This window comes from Eretmochelys imbricata, chromosome 6, assembly GCF_965152235.1.
Source record: "Eretmochelys imbricata isolate rEreImb1 chromosome 6, rEreImb1.hap1, whole genome shotgun sequence".
Lineage (NCBI taxonomy): Eukaryota > Metazoa > Chordata > Testudines > Cheloniidae > Eretmochelys > Eretmochelys imbricata.
This window is the reverse complement of record NC_135577.1, coordinates 125678130-125704746: the sequence shown is the minus strand read 5'-3', so window position 1 is coordinate 125704746 and position 26617 is coordinate 125678130. Positions and strand designations below refer to the sequence as shown.

Genomic DNA, 26617 nt, shown 5'->3' with positions numbered 1-26617 from the left:
GTTTTGCAGGTTTTTCCAAGAGAGAACACACAAAACCCCGCTGAAAGAGCCTCCCAGCTGACTGGCACCAATGTCAGACTCGACATTTGCTAGCAGCTAAAGACAGAATACTGACACTATAGCAAAGCAAAGTTTAGAGTCTTTTCCACCCATATCAGCAGGAGCTGGGAGCACTGCACTGCAGAATACACAACCCCAGGGGAAGTGGTGGGCAACAGCTTGCATCCCTTTTTGGGAGGGGAAGAGGGAACAAATGGTTTTTATTGTTGACAGAAGACACAACATTATAACAGAGAAATAATAACAATACGAAGGTCAGTGTGATCTACAGCCATCTCATAAACCGGGACTTTGTATTTGCTCACTGCTGCGTGATGGAAGAAAATGCAGAGAAAGAACACAAGCAGAAAGAAACAAGCCACAGGGAACAAAGAACTGGGAACAGGCAGAGCATGTGCACAGGGCTCAGTCCTGCAAGGCACTAAATACTCCTACGATGTATACAGCGCCCTCAGCTTTGAAGGTAATAGGAGTTGAGGACGTTTTGGCATCTCACAGGAGCGAGCCCTTGAAAGCGTGAGATAGGTGCCAACTGCTATTGACTTTCAGTGATGCTGGGTGTTTAGGTTCCTGTGAAAAGCCCCAGTCTTATGGCATTGCTTCACGTAAAAGCAGCTCCCTCTGCCACAAATGAACTAGCATTAACAGAGTTACAAAACACACCACCGCCACACCAAAACAAGCGAGCCCCGTCCAGGTCTTATGGGATGGGGTTTTGAAAAGCACCGGGGGGCTTGTCTACTCAGTCAACAAACAAACAAACAAAAACAAGCAAACCAGACCCAAGGCAGCAAGTCTCTGAGCCTAGATCAACTCCCTCGGGCTCAGGCTGCGGAGTGAAGAATAGCTATGCCTATGTTCAGGCTCTCGCTGGAGCCCAGGCTCTGAAATCCAGCAGGGGGGAAGACTGGGCTCCGGCCTGAGCAGCTAACCTGCTATTTTTAGCCCCACAGTGCAAGCCCTCAGCTGATCCAGGAACCTGTGCACCTAAAACCCTTTGGCTCTTTTGAAAACCCCACTCAAAGGCTGTTAGCCTCAAGTATGGGGCATGTTCTCTTCAGGAGTCGCAGAGATTCCTAGATTCCAAGGCCAGAAAGGACCATTGTAAACATCTAGTCTGATCTCCTGTATAATACAAGTCAGAACTTCCCCCCACCCCCCAATAATTCCTACAGCAGATCTTTTAGAAAAACATCCAATCTTCATTTAAAAATGGTCAGTAGTGCAGAATCCACCAGGACTCTTAAATTAGTTGTTCCCATGGTTAATTATTCTCAGAGTTAAAAGTTTACACCTTATTTCCAGTCTGATTTTGTGTAGCTTCAACTTCCAGCCATTGGATTGTGTTATACCTTTCTCTGCTAGGTTGAAGAGCCCGTTATTATAGATTTGTTCCGTATGTAGGAACTTAGAGTGGTCCAGTCACCCCTTAACTTTCTCTTTGTTACGCTAAGCGGATTGTAGCTGTAAAGCTAAATAGATCCATGCAAGAGAAACCGAACAAAGGAAGATTTCAAAACTATTCCCATTTTTGCTTGCCTTGCTGACTATGCTAACTCTTCAGATTGTGGAAGAGGCAGAGGCAAAAAGTTCTGTATCCATTTTTTTTTTCCTGACCACAACAGAAATCAACACAAGTCACTCACCATCATCATCTCCTGGGGGGAGGGGGAAAAACAACAACAAAAATTACACCACTAGAATTAATTCCAAAGTGTAAAGACTATCCAGATATTGTTGTTAAATCGGCTCAGACAAGAGAATAAGTAGTGTTACCAGTGTTTAAAAGCACTGTATACGTGCGCGTTAGATTATCTCAAGCTGGTGCAGTAAAGGTACGAGATAAGCAGAGTGCTTTGAGAGACTGACTAGCATGGAAGTAACTGCTACAAGGTATTAAGATCACTCCCAAGGGCTTTGGGGGAAGAAAAATGATCACGGGATTAGTAAACACAGGACTGGAAGGTAGGTGACCTGCTTTCCTCTTTCCACCTCTGCCACAGACTTCCCACGTGACTTGGGTAAATTATTTAGGGACCTATCCAAAGCTCATTCACGGCTAAGGGAAGACTCACATTGACCTCAATGGGTCAATCTTTGTGTACCTCATCTGCAAAATGGGGATTTCTCCACTTACCTTCTCATGTGGACAAGACAAAGCTGAAGTTACACACACAGTACAATGAGATCATCAGAAGGCGGCACCCTTATTTTATTTTCCTTTGTCTATTTTGTCCAGCTACATTGCTCTTTGAGCATACTCTCATTTTCTTCATGTGTTAATCAAAGAATGAACTGCAGGAGCTTTTGCGGACAGAATTCAGATTCTTTTAAATCAAGTGAAAACCCAGTCCCCAGACTTCTCTTTTGCTAACGCCCATGGTTAAAATTAGCTGTCAACACAGATGCCTGGACTGCTGCAATTGGACAAACGTTTTCTCAGGCTTTCATACATAAGAGCTAGCATGAACAATGGGGTTAGATTTCAAATGAAGAGGAGAGAGGCAGTGTGGCCTAGTGAATAGGGTATTAGACTGGGTGTCAGGAGACCCCGGTTCTATTCCCAACTCTGCAACTGAGTAGCTGCGTGTCCTGGGTCACTTCACCTCTCTGACTCTGTTCTCCTTGCCACCCTTTGTTCATCTTGACTATTTAGATCATAACCCCTAGGGCAGGGTCCATCTCTTACTAGATGTTTGTAAAGAGGCTAATACAATGGAGGCCTTATTTCATAGGGACATTCTTAAATGCCCTTAGCATCTTCAAGTATAAAAAGTGAGTGCCCATATACCAATCCTGTTCCCAGTCAACGTCAAAGCTCACGTTGATTTCAATGGTGCTGAGTCAGACTGTTTTTCCTGGGCTGTTACACAACAAAACATCATCCCTCTGCAATGTCCTTTATGGTACACACACAGTTCTAGGCTTGATCTAAATCATTTTTCTTTTTAATTCAGAGAGCCAGCATAAATAGCTTTTATCATTAAGGCCACTAAAACTCATGGGCTGCCAAATAGCTTCGTGGGATGAATAAATGACTCACCTCTGCCAGAAGCCAAGGGATTTAAAGGTCTTTCTATGGTCCGAGGCCTAAGAGACAAAATAATTTAAATATGTAATATCACTATGTATGGAACAGTCACTTGGCTCTGCAAAAACATTTTACAAGTTCATGAAAGTCAAACAACCCAGACTGGCGTAGAACTGTTTCCTCTGCCCATACAGATTTCAAGGTGGTGGCAACACAAAAAAGAAGAGGAATTGTGCCCCATGTGGATTTTCTTTATGCATTACCAAAAAAAAATCTTTTTGTTACACTCTGATGTGCCCCACAACAGCAATCCCAGAACACAAGGAAATCGAAGCAAGAGACACAAGCCGGTTGTCAATCAGCACATATAATAACCATGAACCGGTTAAGTCAGCAACAGTCTGAACAAAACAAAGAAACAGTCCAAAGAACAAGGTATGTAGCAGCAGGCTTTGAGTAACCCTGCACACACCCAACGCTACTCACATCCAGGAGCAGGAACCAGAACACTGAATGCAGGAAGCAATAAGCAGGAAGGCAAAATGCCCCCCCCCACACACATACAGTTTCCTTCTCTTCTCCCCAGAAGGTCAGCAGTACCTTGCCAGAAGCACCAGGTGATCCTGTAGGTTATACCTCGGATTCAGCTCAACTTCCCCAACTGGCCACGTGACATCGGCACACACAGAAAGGAGTGTCCTCCTCCCTCTCCGTTCCCCTGTCAGTAGGCAGGATCTCTCTCGCTGGTTAACGACACATTCTCCATGTGACAAACGCACTCGCCACAGTCTGTACCCTGCAACCCGCAAAATCACGTCACGAGTATCAAAAACGCTTCCAGACCCTTGCCTAACATACACCACGTGTCCAGGATAGAATGCATAGATTCATGCATGGATACACTTTCTGAAACTCGCATATTTCCTAGTCACATCGGCTTTGAGGATGGCAAAGAGGTGGGATCAACCTTTTCTGTCAGCATAGACAAGTTGGTCCTCATAGGTCAGCTGAAGAGATGATAGAAAGGGGTTTCTACAGTACATGCACGAGGTGTACTCCAAATATCCTATAAACCATGACTCAAAAGTATGTGAGCTACACGCTTCTTCAGAGTCCGATGCAGTCTCTCCACTATCCCATTTCCTTGGGGAGGGTAGACAGCAAATTTATAATGTACTGTACCAAACCTCGCCAAAAAGCCTTCACAAACTCTCCAGACAAAGTGTCCCATGATCTGAAACAAGGCTCCCTGGTAGGCCAAACATTGCAAATTAAGTGCTTAGGCAAAAAATGAGCTCCTTGAGGTGCCTTCTGAATTTATGAATGCAAAGGGGTAATGTCAGGAATATTCCATAACCGTCAACACCGTGTAGCCACACAGTGCAACTGAGGGGCCAAGAATATCCACTGCAATTCTCTGCCATGGTCTGTCTATGACTATTGGTTTCAAAGGGACTGGAGGAGCAGTTATTCTATGCATTGTGCACGCTGAGCCTGCCTTCATCTGATGCTCTATGTCCAAGTGCAGCCCTGACCACCCTGCATCAATATGCATTTGTTCCTTCATTTGTTTTAACTCCCAGATGTCCTTCATAGGCCACATCTAGGATTGTTTGTCACAACGCTGCTAGAACAATCACCCGGGCTTCTCTGCATAAGATACGTTGAGCAGCACACCTCTTCACCATGAGCTCGGAACAAATTTTGTAGAATGTAGACCAAGTTCTCTTAAGAATTGGGTCCATCCAATCCGCCTGTACAGGATGTACCATCTTGCACAGTTTAGCATCAGTCTGCCCTAAGTCAACGGGTAGATCTTTCAATAAAAAGCATCTGGTGTACTTTGCTGTTTCTGCACACAAGGGCACCATCACAGCAGAATTTCTCAGAAGAGCATCAGCAAGCAAATGACGACTTCCTTTGGTAATGCACCAAATTCAAGCCATACTACTGCAACTGAAGAATCCACTGCTGAGTGTGAAGCTGCAGCAGGTCAATGGCTTTATGACAGAGGCCCAAAGAGGCAAACGATCAGTTTCTAATGTAAACTTTCTCCCCACTAAGTAGACTTTGAAGTGTACAATAGCAAAAACCATGCCAAGAATTCTCGCTCCCATCTAGGAATATGTTGTTCCCATTGGGATGAGGATATGGGAGGCAAATATAACCAGCCATCCCTCCTGGAGCAGAACAAGGCCCAGTCCCCAATTGCATGCATCCGACTGAATCACTACCGACTTCTTTGGATCAAAGTATGCATATGATTGGATATGACAGAGGGCTTGACTCAAGATTTCAAAAGCCTGTTTTACCTCTTCAGTCCAAACGAACCGGACCTGGGTTAAACCCCACAGTGACTTGGCAAAGGTACTAAAAATGGGACAGAACATGGCCACCTATGTTTCAAGGTAGGCCAAGGATCGAACTTAAACTACTACTATCTGTGGGTAATGGTAGCAAAGCAACAGCTTGTAGCCATTCAGGTGCCAGTTTCACACCATCGGCCAACAGCGAATGCCCTAGAAAATCTACACCATCTTTTGCAAAACTGCACTTGGCCGCATTCAACTTTATGCCAACTTGTTGGAGTTGCTCCAGCCCTGGTCCAGAACAGCATTACGCTCAGGAGGACTCTTAGCAATGATGAAAATGCCATCCAAATATCAACATGCAATCTAGATATTAGCAAGGAGGTGAGGCACAGTCTCAAATACCTAAGGAGCAGAGACTCACCCAAAAGGGAGTTGTTGATAGCTGTACCTCCCAAATGACATGCTGAAAGTCAGTAACAACTGCAAACTTTCAGCCACAGGTATTTGCTAATAACCAGATAAGTTATCCAACACAGAGAAAATCCAGAATTTACTCAGTAGGTCACCTCTTTGAAGGTTGGCAATTGAAACTGCTCACGTTTCACATACTTATTAAGTGCCCTAAAATCTGTGCACAGTCAAATGTCACCATTCTTTTTGTATATGATCACCTTGGGGGGGGCTCCATTTCCATAGGCCCTTCCACCTCCCGCATGATACCATTATCTTCCATGCACTGCCATTCTGCTTGGATCTTGTCCACAAATGCGGAGGTACATGACATGCAGGTGATGCAAAGGGCTTGGCATTTGAATCCAGCTGCAGAGAGTACACATATCCCATTGAGAGAACATCACCCCCATTAAATAAATCATGGTGTCTCTGAATGGTACATTGGGTATCCACTTCTATTCTAGCCAACATAACACCACCAAGGTGTCCTGTGCGAATTCATGCAGAATACCAAGCTGTAAGTACAGATCACAGGACAACAATGGAACGGCATTCGCAGCAGTGCTTTTATCAGTGTAAAACTTCGCAGGACAGGCTATGTGTGTGTAGAACACACAGCACCACCCACTGTCTGCAAAGCATACATATTCCAAGCTTTTATCACCACTGTAGTCCAACAAATGGCCAGATTACAAACTAATCCAGAGGGGAGAAAACATTACCATCTTCACCATGCACTTCAGCAGTGAACCATTAATGTCTGCAATAAGGGATACCCGCTCCAGCACCTTGCCACAGGAGAAGACCGTATCAAAGAAAACGTCAAGATCCCCTGGTAAAGGCGGTCTCCTGCAGCTCCACACGTACAGTATGTACCACAGGCCTCCCGACATTGTGAACCAGTGTACCATGGCGCACTAACTGAAAGTGTCCGTCCTTCCCACAAGCCCAGCACTTAGCAGTTCTAGCCAGGCAAGCAGGGAAACTGGCCAAGTGACCTGCAATACCACAGCAGAAACAGTGAGGAGCTGGAAACTTTCATGGCTGAGACCCAGGTGTGGGAGTAGGTAGCGCTGTACGACTCTGAGCGACGCAAGTAGAAGGGACAGCTGACAGTTTAAGTGTAGACTCAAGGGTAGCAGCAGTCGGAGACACAGAACCCTTTCAGCCTGAGTCCTCTCAAATGCTTCACTCTTAGCAACTGTGGCATCAAAACCTAAGAGTTCTAGCATCTTTGGCCAAAAACCATTCACCCAGGAGATCATTGGCTACACCAATCATAACATCCCCAAATTCACAATCCCGGGCCACCTGCTGCAAACAACATACACACTCACGTATGGTTTTGTTGGGCTGCTGGCAAAAAGCTTGAAAAAACATTTTCCCCTTTAGCAGAACGGAATCCCCAGTCCCAAAATACTCACTGAGGTGCTGCACAGCCACGCCAGAGAAGGACTTGGGCTCCAGGAGTGCATCATAAATATCAATGCCATCACGGCACTAAGCAGTCCTGCAGCACGGGTAATCTAGCCACATCGGAGTGTTGCAGGGACTGCACGTAGTTCCGAAACTTCCAAACAGAGTATCACCAGTTAACAGGTGAAGAATGTGTAGGCAGCATGGGCTGAAGAATAGAAGCACTTGTGGCCATAATGTTATACTCCTATATACCACAGAACAGCAATCCCAAACCACAGGGAAATCGAAGCAAGACACACAGGTAGGTGGCCAATCAGGACATGTAATAACCATGGACCAGTTAAGTGAGCAACATTCTGAACAAGACAGAACAGTCCAAATGGAAGGTAGGTAGCAGCAAGCCCTGAGTAACTTCACATATCCAATGCTATGGGTGTGCGTGCGCACACCCTCACACTAAAACTGGAGCACTGAGTTCAGCATACAGGAAGCTAACAGGAACAGCATGCAATAAGCAGGACGGCAACACAAACACGCAGACATAAACACACCTTTGAAAAACCAGGAATGTTTGCTGGAGGACTCAGACATGCCTACAGGGCTCTCTCAGCCTTTCACTAGAAGGGAGGGGTGACGAATCTTCAATAAAGTCATTACCTCCCCACTGTACAAGTCCAACAAACACAGATTTAATTACTCTGGGGATGAGTCACCGCTGTAGTTAATGGTGATGCAACGCCACTGAAAAGATTGCCCCAAATCTTCTCAGGGTTTCAATGATCCCCAGATATTCCCCACTCTGTAGCAATCCACCTCCCAGCAGATGCAGCTTGGGCAAGGCTCCTTTAAGACCCATCAGTACCACCCAGTGAGTCAACCAGGATTAGTGGAGAGCAATCTGAAGGAATCCTGTTCTTCTGCAGCTGAAGATCCTGTCTGTGCAGGGTTCTTAGCCAGCCTGGGACCAAGGGGTGATGCTCAGATCCTACCATATGGCATTGTAGCAGCTGCCACGCCTTTAATCAGCAACAATATTTATTGGTGTGACCAGGAAAAAGATAGCTAAAAATATTATACACAAATCCTGAAGACAAGAATGTCAGTAAAAGCCCTGTCTATGGACATTTTCCAACAACCTTCTCAGAAACCCCCCCCCTACTTAAACAATTGTCTTAGAATTTGTGGGGGAAGTTTTCATCTGATCAGATGTATTTGTGCGCAATGAGTAGTAACCAAAGCTCACAGGGAGAGAGAGACTGTCAAACCACATACTTGAAACAGTTCTCCTCATAAATGCTGTTCCAGATCTTCCAAGCCTCTGGTCCTTTGTAACCCGTGTAGCGTTCCGGATTCAGAAGTAAATCCACATACTCTGCATCAGGAGACTGTACATCTGTGAAAGGAAGGCCTTAGTTGAGGATAAAAGGAAATGAAGAAAAACTACATACTCAGGGCCAGATTCTGCCACCTTGACTCACACTGAGTAATACCATCTTCTTTGAATAGCCCCTATGGTAAGCAGAGAGCAAGTGTGAAAAATCAGGACACTTTTTTTGGGGGGAAGATGGGGTAAAGTTGCATATATAAGACAAAGCCCCGAATATCAAGATGTCTGGTCACCCTAGTAACCCCACCGAAAGCAATGGGAATATATTGAAAGAGGAGTATTAAATGAGTAAGGGTTTCAGAATCTGGCCCTTAACAACCAGTGTATAGGCTATATCTACACACAAGGGAAGCTGTGACTGTAAAATAGCTAGGTACACCCAGGGTAGCTTTCATCTAGCTAGCATAGGTAACAATAGCGGCATAGATGAGGCAAGCATGGTCTTCAGCGCATGCGAGCCGCCAGAGCATAAACCCAGAACCAGGGCACAAGCCCGCTGGGGAACGTTAATCTACGCTGCTGCATCTGCACTGCTATTGTGACGTGGCCTAGCACAGGTGCATCTACCTGTGTTACAATCACACCTTCATTTGCAGCATAGACACACCCTTACCTGTCTTCTAGTTTCAAGTTTGAGCCACAATGAATCCACTGAAAACCCTGAAAAATGAAAGTTAAAACCTGTATGCCTGCTCGGAAATGTGAAACATTTTTTTGTTCCAAAGATAGATAGTTGCCACTTTAATGAAACTGCCAAGATCAACTGACGTATTTTTTCAGAAAGGAGCCTGCATTACACAGCGCGTGTACTTGCATACACCCTGTTACAGGGGAACAGTTTTCCAGCACTCAGTATTGCCAGCTGGAATGCCAGACAGAGTATTTCACTTTGGTCTGGTCTACACTTAAAAGTTAGGCTGACATAGCATGGGACTCAGAGGGGTGAAAAATCTGCACCCTTGAGAACCGTAGCTAAGAAAATCTAACCCCCAGTGTAGACAGTATAGAACAGTGGTTCTCAAACTAGGGTCGCTGCTCGTTCTGGGAAAGCCTCTGGCGGGCCAGGCTGGTTTGTTTACTTGCCGTGTCCATAGGTTCAGCCGATTGCGGCTCCCACTGGCCGCGGTTCGCCGCTCCAGGCCAATGGGGGCTGCAGGAAGGGCGGCCAGCACATCCCTCGGCCCGCGCCGCTTCCTGCAGCCCCCATTGGCCTGGAGCGGCGAACCGCGGCCAGTGGGAGCCGCGATCGGCCGAACCTGTGGACGCAGCTGGTAAACAAACCGGCCCGGCCCGCCAGGGACTTTCCCTGAACGAGCAGCGGCCCTAGTCTGAGAACCACTGGTGTAGAATGCTTCTATCACTCTAGCTACTGTCACCTATGGAGGTTGAGTTCCTGCAGTAACAGAAAAAACCCCTTCCGTGGGTATGGGAAACATCTATACAACGGCACTATAGCCACGGTACCATTTCTGTGCCGTTGAAACACCCACAGTGTAAACGTGGCCTTTGTCTGAACTATTACATAGTTAAGGAATATGGACAATCACATTTACCACTGCAGCAAATTTTATAAGGGGTCGTTCTTGCATCTCTTCAAAAAAGTACAAATAAAGATTAAACACACAGAATTCAGACTTACTAGTATATTATTTCACAGCTTACATTTTTACAAAGTTTTCAGACTGCGCAATCAGCCTTTGTTTAAATATTGTCTCAAAATCATTCACACTAGACAAAGCCTCATACCATCAGCTTCGCAAAAGTTGTCTGAAGAATCTTCATGCTGGGTCCACTGAAGCATGGCTCGCTGGGTTTCCTCGCTACAGAGAATAAAGAGAGACAGTTTGAGAGTCAGTATTAATTTTTCTTTATGACAAATGTAATGATTTATTGAATGAAATTATACCTCAAAGATTCATTAACGGCTCCAAGTCTCTTAGCCTCCTCACATTCTCCAGCATGTTTACTGGCTTCTTCTGAATACTAGAAGGCAAAGAGGAAATAGCTGATTTACTGCATGTAAAATCCTTCCCCAAATCCATTAAAGTATTTGGTCTGATTTTCAAAGGTGCTGAGCACCTAAAGCTCACAATTGTCTGTCAATATTTCATCTTAACATGTATTTCTACAAAAGGAGCAGGGTATTTGAAGATGTTTAGAGGCCCATGCGATTGTGGTGATCATTTTGTATTTCACCTCAGAAGTCCCCACTGGCAACTTCTGAAACTCCAAGAGCTTAGTTGTTTTGAATGGGAAGTAGCTTTATGAGCATTATGACATTAAAAAGAGGCAATATTCTAAACAGCAATTGTCAGGAGGAACAGAGGTTATTTGTGGTATACTTGATGTTAATCTGATTAGAGAGGTTTTTAACAGCTGTAGTGAAATATAACAGTCACAAGTCAAACCATTCATACAGACACACATACCTTAAAGCTTGCAGATTCAGTCCCACCAGGGACTTCATTCTGAAATGCAAGATAGAAAACAGACACATTTTATCCATCATGCTGATGTGGTCTTCTAAGCTAATTTTAGGAAACATTAGGAAATTGACCAAAAAGCTTTCAATAAAATTAGTTAGAAGGGCAATGTGGTCTTGGGATTAAAGCACTGGACTGGGATACAGGAGATCTGGGTTCAATTCCTGACCCCTCCCTAGACTTCCTGTGTGATTCATAGATTCCACAGCCAGAAAGGACCATTGTGATCATCTAGTCTGACCTCCTGTCGACTAGGCCATAGAACTTCCCCTAAATAATTCCTAGAGCAGAGCTCTTAGAAAAACATCCCACCTTGATTGAAAAATTGTCAGGGACAGAGGATCCACCGTGACCCTTGGTCAATTGTTCCAAAGGTTAATTACTCTCAAGGTTAAAAATGTACATCTGATTTCCAGTCTCAATTTATCTAGCTTCAACTTCCAGCCTTTGGGTTGTGTTATATGTTTCTCTACTACATTGAAGTGCTCATTATTAAATATTTGTTCCCCATGTAGGTAGGTATAGACTATAATGAAGTCACCTCTTAACCTTCTCTTTGTTAAGCTAAACATATTGAGCTCTTTGAGTCTATCACTGTAAGTCATGTTTTCGATTCCTTTAATCATTCTCGTGGCTCTTCTCTGGACCCTCTCCAATTTGTCAACATCCTTTTTAATCTTAGGCATTTCCTGTAGGGCCTTATTCTCATTTACATTTAGGCTCCTCTATACTGCTATAGTGGTGTAAGGGGGCTTAGCGTACATCAGAATCAGGCCCCAAATCTCTGTACCTCAGTTTCCCTATTCCCCCAAAAGGGTACAAGAATGCTTGCTTTCTTATCCCATGGGGTGCTGGGAGGCTAATTCGTTAACATTTGTGAGCCACTCAGATATTATGGAGGGGAGTGCCACAGAAAAGCCAATAAGTAATTCATATTCATGTTGACTTTTTGGGAGGAGTGGGAAGAAGGAAGATGAAATTAGCCAAATGTAACAGAATACACAGTACGTGTGAGTGAGTGGTAATTCTTCCTGAACTAGACTGTTTTAAAGGGTTACATCAGCTGGTATATTTCCTGTTAATCAAGCCTCCCCACCTCTATATTTGAGGTGTTACAACATGGCTATCCAGGGAAGAAAAGCCAATTCTCTTCTTAGGCAAGATTACTGAAATGTGCACCATGCTTTTTAAGAAAATTAACTATAGTGACACAGAAAATATAATCTAAATAAGATCAGCTCATACCAGGCAGCCTTCTACCTTTAGAGTACTATATTCTTTTGACTGCTTTCATCAGCACAACACACAGAAATGGACCATTAACATAAAAAATGCTATGGTATTTAAAAAAACAGGTTTAAAACTGGAAACATTCTCTGAGTCTTCTGCTGTGATCATGTGGTTTATGATCGTGTCTGTCAATCTAACAACCAAATCAACACCCTCACTTCCTCTCTATCCCTTCTCTTTTGACAGACTCCTCGAAGTTGCCTCCAGCCACAAGCTGAGATGACATTTTTCCTTAGCTCTTTTCCAGTACTCTGTCTAAATGTCAGATGTAAGGACAAGAGCCTTTGCTTTTGTACTTGGGAAGCAGGGAAGTCAGAAAAAATTGTTTCATATACAAGAAACTGCTTGTGAATCTGCAAATGAGTAAGTCAGTTCACTATGGAGAGATCTGAGGTTACACTCTAAGTGTCCAATCTCAGTAATTTTAAAATGTGATTTATATATAAAATTTTGCACACACACACACACACACACTATATTTATAGTGATTTTAGGTGTTTCTTGTAACACTAGTAAATGAACAATTTTCAGACATAATGTCCCTTTTAAAATGGGAAAAATTAAGACTCATGGTAAATACAGGATTGTATGACTACAAAGCTTTTTTGTACTGTCAGCAAATGATTCTCTAATCAAATCTGGTGTAATCCAAACTATTTTTTCAAACAATACCTTAAATATTTAATAGTTTAGCCCCTTTAGTAGTTTCCTCCCATTTTTTTCTACATAAGCCTGATCAGAGAGCTACTACAACTGTGTTAGCTACAGTAAGCAAAAGCGTGGATTGCTGTCCTCTGCTCGTCCTCTATAAAGATTGGCTAGAGAAGAAACAAGTTACTGTAGCCCAGATTTGTAAAGGTATTTAGGTATTGCACAGCCTTGCAACACTTAACCTATTTAAGAGCTAAGTCTCATTTTCATTGACTATCAACAGGATTTTGGCTCCTAAATGCCTGAATCCCTTTTGAAAATGAGACTTTGGTGTTATGGTGCTGGGCACAGCAACAATGCCAAAATACCTTTACAAATCTGGACCTGAATAGATTTGTGTACTTACAGGTGCACAAGGCTTTACTGCGCAGTCTCTTATCCCACAGTGACTGCTGTCATTCCAAAAAGGGCAAGGTTTCTTTAGGTTTACCTGTAAAGAATTATACATAAAAATTAATTACATATTATACAAATCCACATAACCAAGCCAATTACATGAACCACAGCCTAATGTAATAACACTTGTTACCTAATCCATAACTTTTGTAACAATTCTCATTTAGGGTGTAACTCAGCACACAGCAATCCACCCTTTTATAAGGGCTTAAGTGACGCAGGGCTCATGCTCTGGCTTTCTACACAGGAGTGAACTTCACCATTGGTGAAAAGACTCGGGATAAACTTTTGTATTTCTCTCTCACACGAAAAATGTTTTCAGTTGCGGTGACCTTACAGATGACATTAAATGTGGTGACATTAATTAAAGATTTCAGACGTTTGGTAGGGCATTTCTTAGGTGCTCCTGGGCCTAGAGCAGATTCTCAATTGCCCCCTTATCTGCCTCAAAATATCAACATCCAAGTAGTGCTCTTCTAAACCACCCTAATATGTAATGATTTTTTTTTAAACAGTAATAGACAAAACTACAGCCAAATACTCAAACACGGCCTCATGTTTGACTCCCCAGATAGAAAGCTTTTTTAAAGCACAAATAGCCAAATTCTAAACTCACTTATATCCAGTGCTTAATTTGTAATGAAAGAGGTGCCAAGGTTCAAGGAATTTTTTTACATTCGTAACTCATGTAGCAAGCCCAGAGGTGCTGGGGCTATGAGCTGCCAAGCCTAGAAGTGCCAGGGCTTTGCCCTGGCACAAATTAAGCACTGCTTATATTCATGCAACTCCAGAGACATTATTATGGGTGTAACTGCGGGCAGAATTTGGCCAGTAAAGGACCAGTTTAATAAAAACTGGATAGAAGTTATAATGACCAATTCGCTCAGTCTTGTTAAATGCCTCTTCATGCGTACAAAATGCAGTACAGGAAACAAAACACTGTTCTCACTGCACAGTTTTTGCCCCAGTAAATGTTTTCCATACTTCACCTGGCATAAAAACCACTTCCTTGCTCTACCACTAAAGCCTTTAAAGGGGGAAAAAAATGCTTCAGAAGCAATTCTTAAAAAAACTTTATATAATTTATTTGAAGAATATGTTGCCTCAAATTAAGATTCTCCGGATAGTATGAAAACCTGAATTGTTATGATCATGCTCCTAAAACAAGAATACATGAATTAAAAGATAATTGGTAACTTACATGGAGACTTAACAAAAACAAAAACCACACTACTTATCTAGTCCCGATGTATTTTTGGCAATGAATATAATTTTTGAAGATGAAAATACCTTGTAATGTCTAAAGTAGTCACTTTCCAGAAGCTTATTTAATCTAGGGAAAAGTTTGTTGTTGTTAAATGTATCTATGGTTTCCACATCACAGGTGCAGTCATCTAAGTAACCAGTGACCTGTTGAATAAAAAATAAAATATGACAGTTAATATGAACAAAATATAGGATCTATTTTTAAGTACAGTGCACAGTGAGTATTTAATACAAAATGTCTTCCCAGACTTTTCCTAAGAGGCTACCAGATAAGGAGGTTAATTAGAATTAACAAGCATTCAATCCTGCTGTACTGGCTTGCCGGGGGGGAGGGGGTCGGGTTTTTTTTTTTTCCTTTTAAGATACAGCTTTGAGAACTGTCTTGTGCCTTTTGCAATATATCTTGGTGTCTGTAAATCTCTGTGGAGGAATGCCCTTTCTCCAAAACTTATTCATAGTTGGCATATTGCTGAAGAACTGATATTTCATGAATACTTCCCTCTTTTTAAAAAATATTAGATTCTGACTGAAACATTTGACTAAGTTGTAGCATTACACGTAAACACTCTTGTCCTGTCTACAAAGCACACATAAATACACTCCTTTGGCCACATAATTGTATAGGTACAATTTTAGGGCCTGATCCAGCTGAATGCCCTGAACTTTAACAGAACTATACCAATGGCAATTGCCTACCTAGGTTCTTATAGGACAACAATCCCTGTAGCATCTCAGGGTTGTAAGAAGTGCCAGTCCCCTGCATCACGACCAATTAAGCAATAACAATACCACCATCAGAACTCGCAACGGCCAAAATAAAGTCCTATTAAACCACTTTATTAAACTGTTTTTAGGCAATTGTGTTGATGCCATTTAGTTGATTTAATCAGAACTGGACAAAATATGATGGAATCTCTTCAGGCATCAGTTACAGAGATCCAAGAAAGCATTCACGTTAAATCTAGTTTAAAAAGCCAACATTTCTTGCATCATTCGAAAGCAACTCAGTGGGCTGTGTTGTTGTTCAGTGCTTTTTTAAGACCGCATGAGAAGACAGATTCATTTGTGGTCTTACTGCACACAGATTGCTGGCTCAAAGAGGAAGTTGCACAATGTCAAATAAGTAGACAGAGTAGGAAGTGACCAATTCAGTGTTCAAACACTAAAGTACTCTCAGCACTCAACCCTTTACATTATGTTGGTGACTTATACTGGATTTTGACACATCAGTCCAACATATAGCAATGTGGTATTATCCAGTGACGAGTAATATTACAGTTTTGGAAATTCAAGGACTTAAGACCAAGAAGGACTTTATTTAAATATATATATTAGTTTAGGAAGTGAATATCCACAGGAATTTTATTACAGATTATAATAGGTTCCCTTGACCCCATCCTTCAATACCTATCAAAAACAGTAGAAATCTATAGCACATAACCATTTATACGCAGACACAATATTAGTTCAGTCTCCAAAATATCTGATCTTGTCAAATCTCAGCTCCCTCTTCATTGCACTGGAAGCAAAGCTACAGGCAGAGGCAGAAGGAGAGGATAATGGAAAACAGAGGCTCCTTACAGGCATCATGGTCAGTGACAGCGAAGTGAAAACTTCTCATGGTACTGTTCTAGTGATTGCCAGGGGGTGACGGGAATAATACTCAAAGAGAAGCAAGGAGCAAAGTAAATATGGAGGTATATAGACAGCAGAATTTTTTTTGTTGTTGTTTTCAAGGACTTCTTGTTAATTCTCTTCTCTCACTTGCACGTAATTCACAGTCTTGGTCCTTATTTTTAAGGCACTCATCAGTTTGGGCCCAGTATACCTAAAGATCCGGGATGAGGGCCACAGAAATAGGTCTGCTCCTCAGGCCCAAAAGAACTGTGCAAAGGAGGGTAAATCTCATCTGTCTGGGGGACCGAGCTTTCTCAGGGTCCAGTCCCAGACTGCGGAATGAAATCCCACAGGACCAAAGTACCACCACAAACCTTCGTATACTCCACTCCCAGGGAAGGCACACTTCTTTGACCTGCCTTCTCTGGGACAAGCACAGAGCAGCATGGACACCTATTAAATTATTTTTAAAAATATACATTTAAAAATTATTGTTGGGAAAGGGAAGAATGAAAGAATGAACCAGGCAAGAGATGCTAGTCACCTCACTTGAAGACTTCTGTAAGGCACTCTGATAACTACAGTGGTGAAGGCGATACACAAATCGGAACAGAATAGTGCTAACCACCACTGGGGCAATTAAACACCTTCTTGCTCCCTTCCCTCACCCCCAAAGGGGGCAAGGGGCAATGGCAATGGAACACTTTCTTTCCTTGTTTAAACACTATCATGGAGGAGAGAATGGATGGATGGAACAATTAGCATCCTTCGCAAAAAGCACCAGATGACTGACTTTGCAATGGCCTAGTCTGCTGGCTGAGGAATTAGGAGCCCCGTCTTCAAACTTGAATCATTTGTATTGTGCGTCAGTACTGTGGAATCGACTCCTTTAAAGAAATCATTTGGGCAACGTGGACCACAATCGAGGCTTGCTGAACCCAATGGAAAGGAAGTCTACATTACCACGCTAGCACTCCTGCTTCCCCATAAACAATATGTTTTTGTTACAAAACTATGGTTCTATGTTTGGTTTTGGAGCCTCCTGTTTTACAAAGCAAACCTAGTACTATTTCCTACACCTGACCTCATGTTTTCAGTAGAAACATTGACATTTCCAGCCCTACATTTCTACAATTCTGTAATTGGGAAACTGATGGGGTTTTGTATTGCAATGGCTGTAAAATTAAGAGCTCAGCAATTAAGTTTATCACCAGGTTAAGCTACCCAGTTAAAAAAAATTAACTGACTAATCCCTAGTCTATACTCATTTCTGTTTCAAAATTCTCATTGCTACTTTCTGGAAATATTGCATTCTTCAGTTAAGCCAAGGAACGCCGCTGACTGTAATCCAGCTGGCTGTTCAGAGCTACTGTGGTGTAAATCTAGGCAGCTAATGATTCATCTACTCTAGAAAAATGTTCCATTTTGAGAACATGGTCCTGCTGGCACCCTTGAAAAACATGGAACACCTGCACACAGAAGTGCTTCAAGTGGCATCCATGCCAAACACTGCCAGGATTATATTTGCTTTCACTGATTCAACCTGAGCTGTTTTGGCCTGCAGCGTGGATGGCAATAATACCAGCATGGATCGAGGACACCACCACTGTGCAGACAGTTCTCCTGGGCACGGACTGTCTTTTGAAACAGCCCAGAGTCCGCTGCTTCCCGGAGCTGCAGTATAGGGAGCCAGCAAGCCTTGCAACTGGGTTTAGAACAGCAAAAGGGAAAAGATAGGCCACACGGAGGGTTCAGAACAATTCAGCATGACTAGTGTAGGTACATGGAACTCCTCGCTCCACTGACAATTCCCACTGACTTAATACACTCAGGAATTCACCCTTTGTGCTCCACTCAGTTCTAGCCTACCAGTTAGGAATGGTTCAGTTCTCAAGCAGACACATGGTCTAACAGGCACTACTGGCCTGCTTACCTACCACTGCCTCCCTTCCTGAGGAGCCAAAGGCTGGAGACAATGTAAAGGGAGACAGACCAGGAGCCAATGAAGCCAGGAAGCCTCGAAGATGCTGAAGCCTGAGACACCAGAGGTCCCATAGAAAAAGAGCTACCGGGCACTGAAAGTCAGTTTGTGTGATCCAAGTCTCCTAGAGGACCGAAGCAATGCTGGCTTGTGCAAGGAGAAAGGTCCCAATAAGACTAATAAGGCTTCCATTTCACTTTTGCCCTGGCTAAGCTGACCTGCCCTAGAAAGTCTAGAAATAGCCAAGATCAAAATGCAAAGTCCAGCCAGGAAACACAAGAATCCACCTCTGGTCTAGTGTAATTCCAGAGTTCCTTACAGGTTCTTATATGGACATACATCACTGTATCAGTGTCTTTCCCTGCTGCTTTAGGCCCCTTAGCTGAAGCCGTAATGTTATTTATTGGGGTATCTACAGCGCCTACTGTCATGGCAGCGACATCTTAATTATAAATATGTTGACAACATATGCCACACACTACAGGACATCTTTAAAAAATACATATTTATCTGGAACAGTTGTTTAAGATGAAACACACAAGCTGATATACTCACAAACATGTGCCATGTGCTTCATTGTTCACAGGACTCGCTGACCTGAACAGTTGGGTTTCCCTGAGCCCAGGGGCTAGGGCTGGTTTTGCCCAAGCGAAAGGAGGCAACACTAAAGCTATGGTGGAGCCAGAGATGGAAGGAGTGTGTAAGCGGGACATGAGGCAAGAGGGCAGGGCTGGTTTTGCCCAAACAAAAGATAGCAACACTAAAGCCATCATGCAGTTGCAGGTGGCAGATACAAACATCCCAGACAATATGAGTGGCCCAGATTCTTGAGGGAGTTTTGGGTCTTCTCGTGAAGGAATGCAACTGGAACTCAGTATGCATGTCTAATTAACTCTCTAATGCTAATGTATCGGCATTGCGTGGGTACCTAACACAACCATTAGATCACTGCAATATTTTGGTACTAAACCCCATCAGATAAAAATCTGACTATGTTTCCCTTGCTTTGGTTCTTCCTCCTTCACTTCATCTCCCTCCTTCCCCTCTGCAGCATACCTTGGGGTTGTTCCCTCGTCTAGTTCTCCACTCTGTTCTGCAGTTGGCCTCTCCACTCTATCCCCTCTACTTTCTTCCCCCATTTCTGGTTTGCTCCCTCCTCCCTCGCTTTCTCTCCGTCGCCCCCTTCCTTTTCATTGCCCAGTCCAGTTCCCATTTAAGTCAGTGCAATGACTCCCACAAGCTTCCCTGATTTCACTACCATGGTGTGTGCATCTTCCTCCCCCGCTGCCACCTGTCCCCAGCCCAGCTGTCGAGAGTGGGGAAGATGGTGACACATTACCCTGCCATCCCCACCTGCAGTCAGAACAGGAAGTGGGATCATCTCTGTGGAATGGAACGAGGAGCATCTTTTAGCCTGTATCAGCAGCCACCCTGGTTCCCAGCTCTCCCTGCTTGTGGTACTCCACTCAAATTCGGGATCAACTCATTAATTTTTTGTGAGTTGGCAGCTCATGGCCAGAGGGGGATCTTCAGTTAAGGAGGCTCCTAAGCCCAGTTTCTGCCACAGTGGCTGTACACTGGGATCCAGTTAGTCCTTCCCCTCCCGCACCTCATCCAGGTGATTCCTGTATGACATGAGGGCCAAGACTGGGCTTCCAGGGCTCTCACGTTAGCCTCACTGGTAGCTCCAGGAGCAAGGTGCAGAGCTGTGCGTTCATCGGCATCTCACCTATTGAGTTCCCTGGCCACATCTCACACTGTGGAGACTGAAGTTGCATCAGGTGACATTTCAGAGTGTGTGTTTGCAGCAGAGAGTTGCAGCTGCCAATAGAGTTAGAACAGGGGTTCCCAAACTTGGTTTGCGACTTATTCGGGGTAAGCCCCTGGCGGGCCGCGAGACACTTTGTTTACCTGAGGGTCCACAGGTACAGCCGTTCCCAGCTCCTAGTGGCCGCAGTTCGCCGTTCCCAGCCAATGGGAGCTGCGAGTGGCCGTACCTGCGGACACTCAGGTAAACAAAGCGTCTCGCGGCCCGCCAGGGGCTTATCTTGAAAAAGTCATGAACCAAGTTTGGGAACCTCTAAGTTAGAAGATGCATCCCAGTTTTGCTCCCCAGATGGCGCTATGGAGACATTTTGCATGTCCGCAGGTATGAATTCCTGCCTCAGTGGTCAGGGCAGGGCTTGAAGACACAAACTTAAGGAGATCATTCTCCTAGTCCGTTGCTTTGACCATGCCGCCCCTTCTTTGCCTTCCTCCACTCGTTCCCCCTTCTCTGTCTCTTTAAACACAAGCTACTTGTCTTCACTTGCAAGGCCCTTCACAGCCTATTCCCACCCTACCCACCATCTCTTACTCGCTACCGAAATGTCTGTTCACACCTTCGGTTAGACCATGATGTCAGCCTCCACCACCCACTCATTAAATTTTCAAACAGGAACCTTGCTGCCCCTACTGCTTGGGAGGAACTCCCCAAAGACATCCGCAAAGCCCTGTCATTCTCCCCCTTTAAATCCTTCCAAAAAAACTCTCCTTTGCCACGTTGCCTACCAAAAACTTGACAGCCATTAGTGTGCTGATACCACGCCCGAGCACACTGATCAATATTGTGTCACTGTTTCCTTGACTTCCCCTTTCTGTCTGTATCCATCTGTTGTCTCTTGTCTTATACTTAGATTGTAAGCTCTCTGGGGACCATCTTTTTGTTCTGTCTCTGTACAGCACCTAACACATGCGGAGTTCTTGATCAGAAGGGTGACGGTGACGAGGGCTCCTAGACACTATCATAATTACAAATAAATAATAAAAATAAAAGGAACATGAGTTAAAAATCTGTTCAAGGAGCAAAGGATCAGATATTCTTGAGGCCCAACTTTTCACATTTTCTATTATGGCCAGGTACCAAACTGAGCAAAAAAACAAAAAAAAACAAAAAAAAACCCCACCTTTGTGTTATTTGAATAACCTTCATTTGCCTAACTGCACAATGTTTGACCAAAATCCAGACTGCCCATCACCAAACAGCTGCAGTGTTTCCACAAAGGAACTACACAGGTCTGTAAACAACATATGTGCAATAAGTTGCTGGGAGTCCACAGGGACACTTTAATGATTGATTAAAGCATATAATGCATCATAAACAAGAATATCTGAGTGGAGGATGAGCGGTTTGTAAAGTTATTGGAACGGGGATATTGAAATGATATTTAGTGCTAATGAAACAGATGGTAAAGCAGCAACATTATGTGAAATTGTTAAGTTGTTTTTAGTTATACACTGCCGTTTCTGATAAAGTTTCGGAACTGGGTAGTGGCCTTAATGTAAAGGAACTGTAACGTAACTGTCAAAAAAGTTAGGCCCCAATCTCCCCCATGGGGAGCCTCAGTGAAACCAGCCCATGTGGAGCTCATTGCAGAATCAGGACCTATTTGGTCCAGCATCTGAAACGTTGTAAGAGCTAGTTTTATCTTAAGTCTGTACTAACATCCCCAGTGTCGTCCTGTGCCATGTCTGAGCTAATGAGGACATACAAGCTATTCTCGTTCCTTACACTGTCAGCACATACCCAAACCCCTGTATTGTATAGGTGACAAAGTTTGGGATACCTCGATTATGAAAAATGCTATTAACAAAACAAATTATATTCTAAAAGAAAAGGCAGCAAAAAAAAAAAATCTGGCTTTAGAGAGCTCAGATGCACAAGTTATAGTGCCAGACATCCCCACCCAAAGGAAAAAGAAAAAAGAACAACCTTTTCAGTTTCAGAGTAGCAGCCGTGTTAGTCTGTATTCCCAAAAAGAAAAGGAGTACTTGTGGCACCTTAGAGACTAACCAATTTATTTGAGCATGAGCTTTCGTGAGCTACAGCTCACTTCATCGGATGCATACCGTGGAAACTGCAGCAGACTTTATATACACACAGAGATCACATACCACACCACAGAACCACTAACCCAGGAACTTATCCTTGCAACAAAGCCCGTTGCCAACTGTGCCCACATATCTATTCAGGGGACACCATCACAGGGCCTAATAACATCAGCCACACTATCAGAGGCTCGTTCACCTGCACATCCACCAATGTGATATGCCATCATGTGCCAGCAATGCCCCTCTGCCATTTACATTGGTCAAACTGGACAGTCTCTACGTAAAAGAATAAATGGACACAAATCAGATGTCAAGAATTATAACATTCATAAACCAGTCGGAGAACACTTCAATCTCTCTGGTCACGCAATCACAGACATGAAGGTCGCTATCTTAAAACAAAAAAACTTCAAATCCAGACTCCAGCGAGAAACTGCTGAATTGGAATTCATTTGCAAATTGGACACTATTAATTTAGGCTTAAATAGAGACTGGGAGTGGCTAAGTCATTATGCAAGGTAACCTATTTCCCCTTGTTTTTTCCTACCCCCCTCCCCCAGACGTTCTGGTTAAACTTGGATTTAAACTTGGATAGTGGTCAGTTTGGATGAGCTATTGCCAGCAGGAGAGTGAGTTTGTGTGTGTGTGTGTCCCCCGGGGGGGGGGGGGGGGGGAAGGAGGGGGTGAGAGAGCCTGGATTTGTGCTGGACATGGCCCACCTTGATTGCCATGCACATTGTAGGGAGAGTGGTCACTTTGGATGAGCTTTTACCAGCAGGAGAGTGAGTTTGTGTGTGTGGTTTTTGGAGGGGGGTGAGGGGGTGAGAGAACCTGGATTTGTGCAGGAAATGGTCCACCTTGATTATCATGCACATTGTGAAGAGAGTTGTCACTTTGGATGGGCTATTACCAGCAGGAGAGTGAGTTTGTGTGTAGGGGGGTGGAGGGTGAGAAAACCTGGATTTGTGCTGGAAATGGCCCAACTTGATGATCACTTTAGATAAGCTATTACCAGCAGGACAGTGGGGTGGGAGGAGGTATTGTTTCATGATCTCTGTGTGTATATAATATCTGCTGCAGTTTCCACGGTATGCATCCGATGAAGTGAGCTGTAGCTCACGAAAGCTCATGCTCAAATAAATTGGTTAGTCTCTAAGGTGCCACAAGTACTCCTTAACCTTTTCAGTGTGCATATGCAAAGCACTATTCTATGTCTGTCCCATACTGCTTTATACAGTGGTACTTGCTTTTCATTAGACTTGTACTTGTGTTAATTAATGCCTCTTTCTCCCAATTTCTATTCAGTCTCTATGGTTATATAGAGTCAAAACACCTTTAAAGAACTGAACATTTTTTATTCTTTATCAGCAGTTTATGTCTGACATCTGAATATCAAATCTGTGGGCATTGAGATCCACAACTGGAAGAGGCTATGTACATGAAAATGATTATTAACCCAAGCCAGTTGTGCAACTCCCTAGTTCCCATTTCCCACTTCCTTTTTTATAGATGGAAAAGAAAGAGGAAGTTAATGCAAAATCTATTATTGTCACATTGAGGTTACAAGGTTTAAACATGGGTCAGAAAATGAAAGTGTTAAATACTTCATTGCAATTTTAACTCATCTAGACCCCAGATTGGGGGATTTTAACTCATCTAGGCCCTGAAGTCGGGGATTCTGCATGGGGTTCGTTCATATAATTGCAAGATCTGGTCCTTACCTTGCACATACATGGCTGTTGTTTAGTCATACATAGCAGAACAGATCCTCAGCTGGTGTAAGTTAATGGAGCTATGCTGCTTTACACCGGCTGAGAATAAGAGCCAGCATATGCAATATGGAAGAGTTAACATTGCAACAAAAACTTTATTATACATTACAGTCTTAACACTGGATTTTATATTTTAATCTCTTCTACAAGAGAGGCTTGTACACAGGACAAATCTCAAAACCTATCAAAATCTCTCTCTTGCTCTCCTCTCTCTCCTGAATGTCAGAAGCATAAGGAATAGTCCTGACTCCTGGGAATGTGACAAGTGAGAAATAGGACAGATAGGAAGATTTCACCCTCAGATACTATAGTGATGCACATCCTTAAAATACCTTAGACCAGGGATAGTCTATTTTTTTGCAAATGTCCAAATTTCTTGGTCAAGGTATAGTCAAGATCCAGACTTCAGAGAAAATAGTAAAAAACAAGAAGAAGAAGTAAATAAAAAGATTTTGGGGTCTGTTCAAAAGCATCTGGTGGTCAAGATTTGGCCCGCACTCCCCCTTTTGACTCCCCCTGGCCTAAGGACTATAAATAAGCCTGCAAAGTATACTGTCTCTCACCCCTTGATGATGGGTCCCTCCAGCTCAGCAGGGCTGGCAGCAGGGCTGTATGGGACAGCATGTACTGCTGCTGTCTGTGCTGTGCCCAGGGTTTCATAGATTCCAAGGCCAGAAGGGACCATTGTGATCACCTAACCCAGCAGTTCGCAGACTGTGGGTTGGGACCCCAAAGTGGGTCATGACCCCATTTCAATGGGGTCGCCAGGGCTGGTTGAGACTTGCTGGGACCCGGGGCCAAAGCCCAAGCCCGAGGGCTTCAGCTCTGGGCGGCAGGGCTCAGGTTACAGGCCCCCCGGCCTAGGGAAGTGGGGCTTTGGGTTGGCCCCCCTCCTTGGGTGGCGGGGCTTGGGTGGGCTCAGGCTTCTGGGGTCCTGTAGTAATTTTTGTTGTCAGAAGGGGGTCGCAGTGCAATGAAGTTTGAGAACCGCTGACCTAGTCTGACCTCCTACATAGTTCAGGCCAGAGAATGCCCCAAAATAATTCCTAGAACAGAGCTTTTAGAAACACAATCCCGCCTTGACTGAAAAATTCTCTGTGATGGAGAATCCACCACGACCCTTGGTCAACTGTTGGAAGAGTTAGCAGAGACCTTCAAACTCCAGCACTGCCAAGCCAGCCCTAACCCTCACACAGGTCTGGAGACCCACCCTTCACAACCTGGATTAAGGAGAAGATTAGTGAGTGTTCAGACAGGGCAGGTAAAGTAACCAGACAGCAAGTGTGAAAAATCGGTATGGGGTAGGGGGTAATAGGTGCCTATATAAAACAAAGCCCCAAATATCAGGACTGTCCCTATGAAATTGGGACATCCGGTCACCCCAGATACAGAGAGGAGACAGGTAGGGGAGGCTGTGACAGGTGTGGGGAGCTCACAGGAGAGAGAAACATGCAGGTAACAGGGGTGTGGGGATGGGGAATAGAACACGGAGGCTGTGACAGACACCAAGGGGAGGCCCAGATGGGGCGAGAGGATGGACGGACGGACAGACAGACAGACACCTGGGGGAGGCGCAGACAGCAGGGGAGAGGACAGACAGACAGACACCTGGGGGAGGCGCAGACAGCAGGGGAGAGGACAGACAGACAGACAGACACCTGGGGGAGGCGCAGATGGGGGGAGAGGACAGACGGACAGACATCGCGAGGGCAGGAGCAGAGGGGGGTGACAGGACGGACGGACAGACCCCACAGGGAGGCGGGGAGGACGGACGGACAGACGGACCCCGCGGGGAGGGGCAGCGGGAGGGAGAGAACGGACGGACGGACAGACAGACGGACGGGCACCGCGGGGAGGGGCAGCGGGAGGGAGAGGACGGACGGGCACCGCGAGGGAGAGGACGGACGGGCACCGCGGGGCGCACGGGCCGGGCCGGAGGCTCTCTCACCTGGCAGAAGCACCTCTGCTCCGCGGAGCCCGGCAGCGGCGGCCCCGCAGCGGCCGCCCCGAGCAGCCCCAGGAGCAGCAGCAGCAGCCGGCGCGGGTGGCAGCGGCCCATGGCGCGTGTCTGTGCGGGGCCGCCCGGCGCGCGCGGGCCTAGACCCGGCCGGCGGCCCCGCCCCGCGAGGCGCGGCTGGGATTTCCCGCCCGGGCGGCTGCGGACGTGCGGCGCGCCCCGCGCCCGGCCCCGGCCTGACCTGGCCCTGCCCCATTGGAGGAACCGGGTGCGCGCGGGAAGCGGTGACGCGTCCCCAGGGCTCCGCGCCCAGCACCCGCCACGCCCCGAGTCGCGCCAGCGCCCCCAGCCGAGCCCGGCAACAGCCCGCGGGCCGCGCCGGCCAGCGCACCAGGCGGCCATCGATCTCCCAGTGCACCCGGCCCTGGAACGCCCAGCCGGGCCTGTGCACCCAGTGTGCCATGCACCCGGCCCTGGCAACGCCCAGCCTGGCCAGTGCACCCAGTGTGCCATGCACCCGGCCCTGGCAACGCCCAGCCGGGCCAGTGCACCCAGTGTGCCATGCACCGGGCCCTGGCAACGCCCAGCCTGGCCAGTGCACCCAGTGTGCCA

The 26617-nt window shown here is 45.1% G+C and overlaps 1 protein-coding gene and 1 long non-coding RNA gene across 3 annotated transcripts in view; both read right to left on the bottom strand.

Moving 5' to 3' along the window:
- ERO1A (endoplasmic reticulum oxidoreductase 1 alpha) overlaps positions 1-26153 on the bottom strand; it is a 35052-nt gene extending 8899 nt beyond the window's left edge. Inside the window, exons 1-8 of one of the 2 annotated variants that reach the window (XM_077819630.1) lie at positions 25997-26153; positions 14833-14952; positions 13493-13576; positions 11092-11130; positions 10569-10645; positions 10409-10482; positions 8548-8668; positions 3104-3150 (exon numbers count right to left, since the gene is read on the bottom strand). In XM_077819630.1, coding sequence (XP_077675756.1) covers positions 3104-3150; positions 8548-8668; positions 10409-10482; positions 10569-10645; positions 11092-11130; positions 13493-13576; positions 14833-14952; positions 25997-26107 — 673 coding nt within the window. In that variant the 5' untranslated portion in view covers positions 26108-26153. The remainder of the gene's footprint in view (positions 1-3103; positions 3151-8547; positions 8669-10408; positions 10483-10568; positions 10646-11091; positions 11131-13492; positions 13577-14832; positions 14953-25996) is intronic. The other variant, XM_077819629.1, reaches the window with a different exon arrangement.
- LOC144266245 (uncharacterized) lies at positions 3158-8541 on the bottom strand. Its single transcript, XR_013346460.1, has 3 exons — positions 7281-8541; positions 6075-6222; positions 3158-3887 (listed from the first exon to the last, which is right to left on the bottom strand). It is a non-coding gene; the product is annotated as an uncharacterized LOC144266245 (long non-coding RNA).
- Positions 26154-26617: the final 464 nt, after the last annotated feature.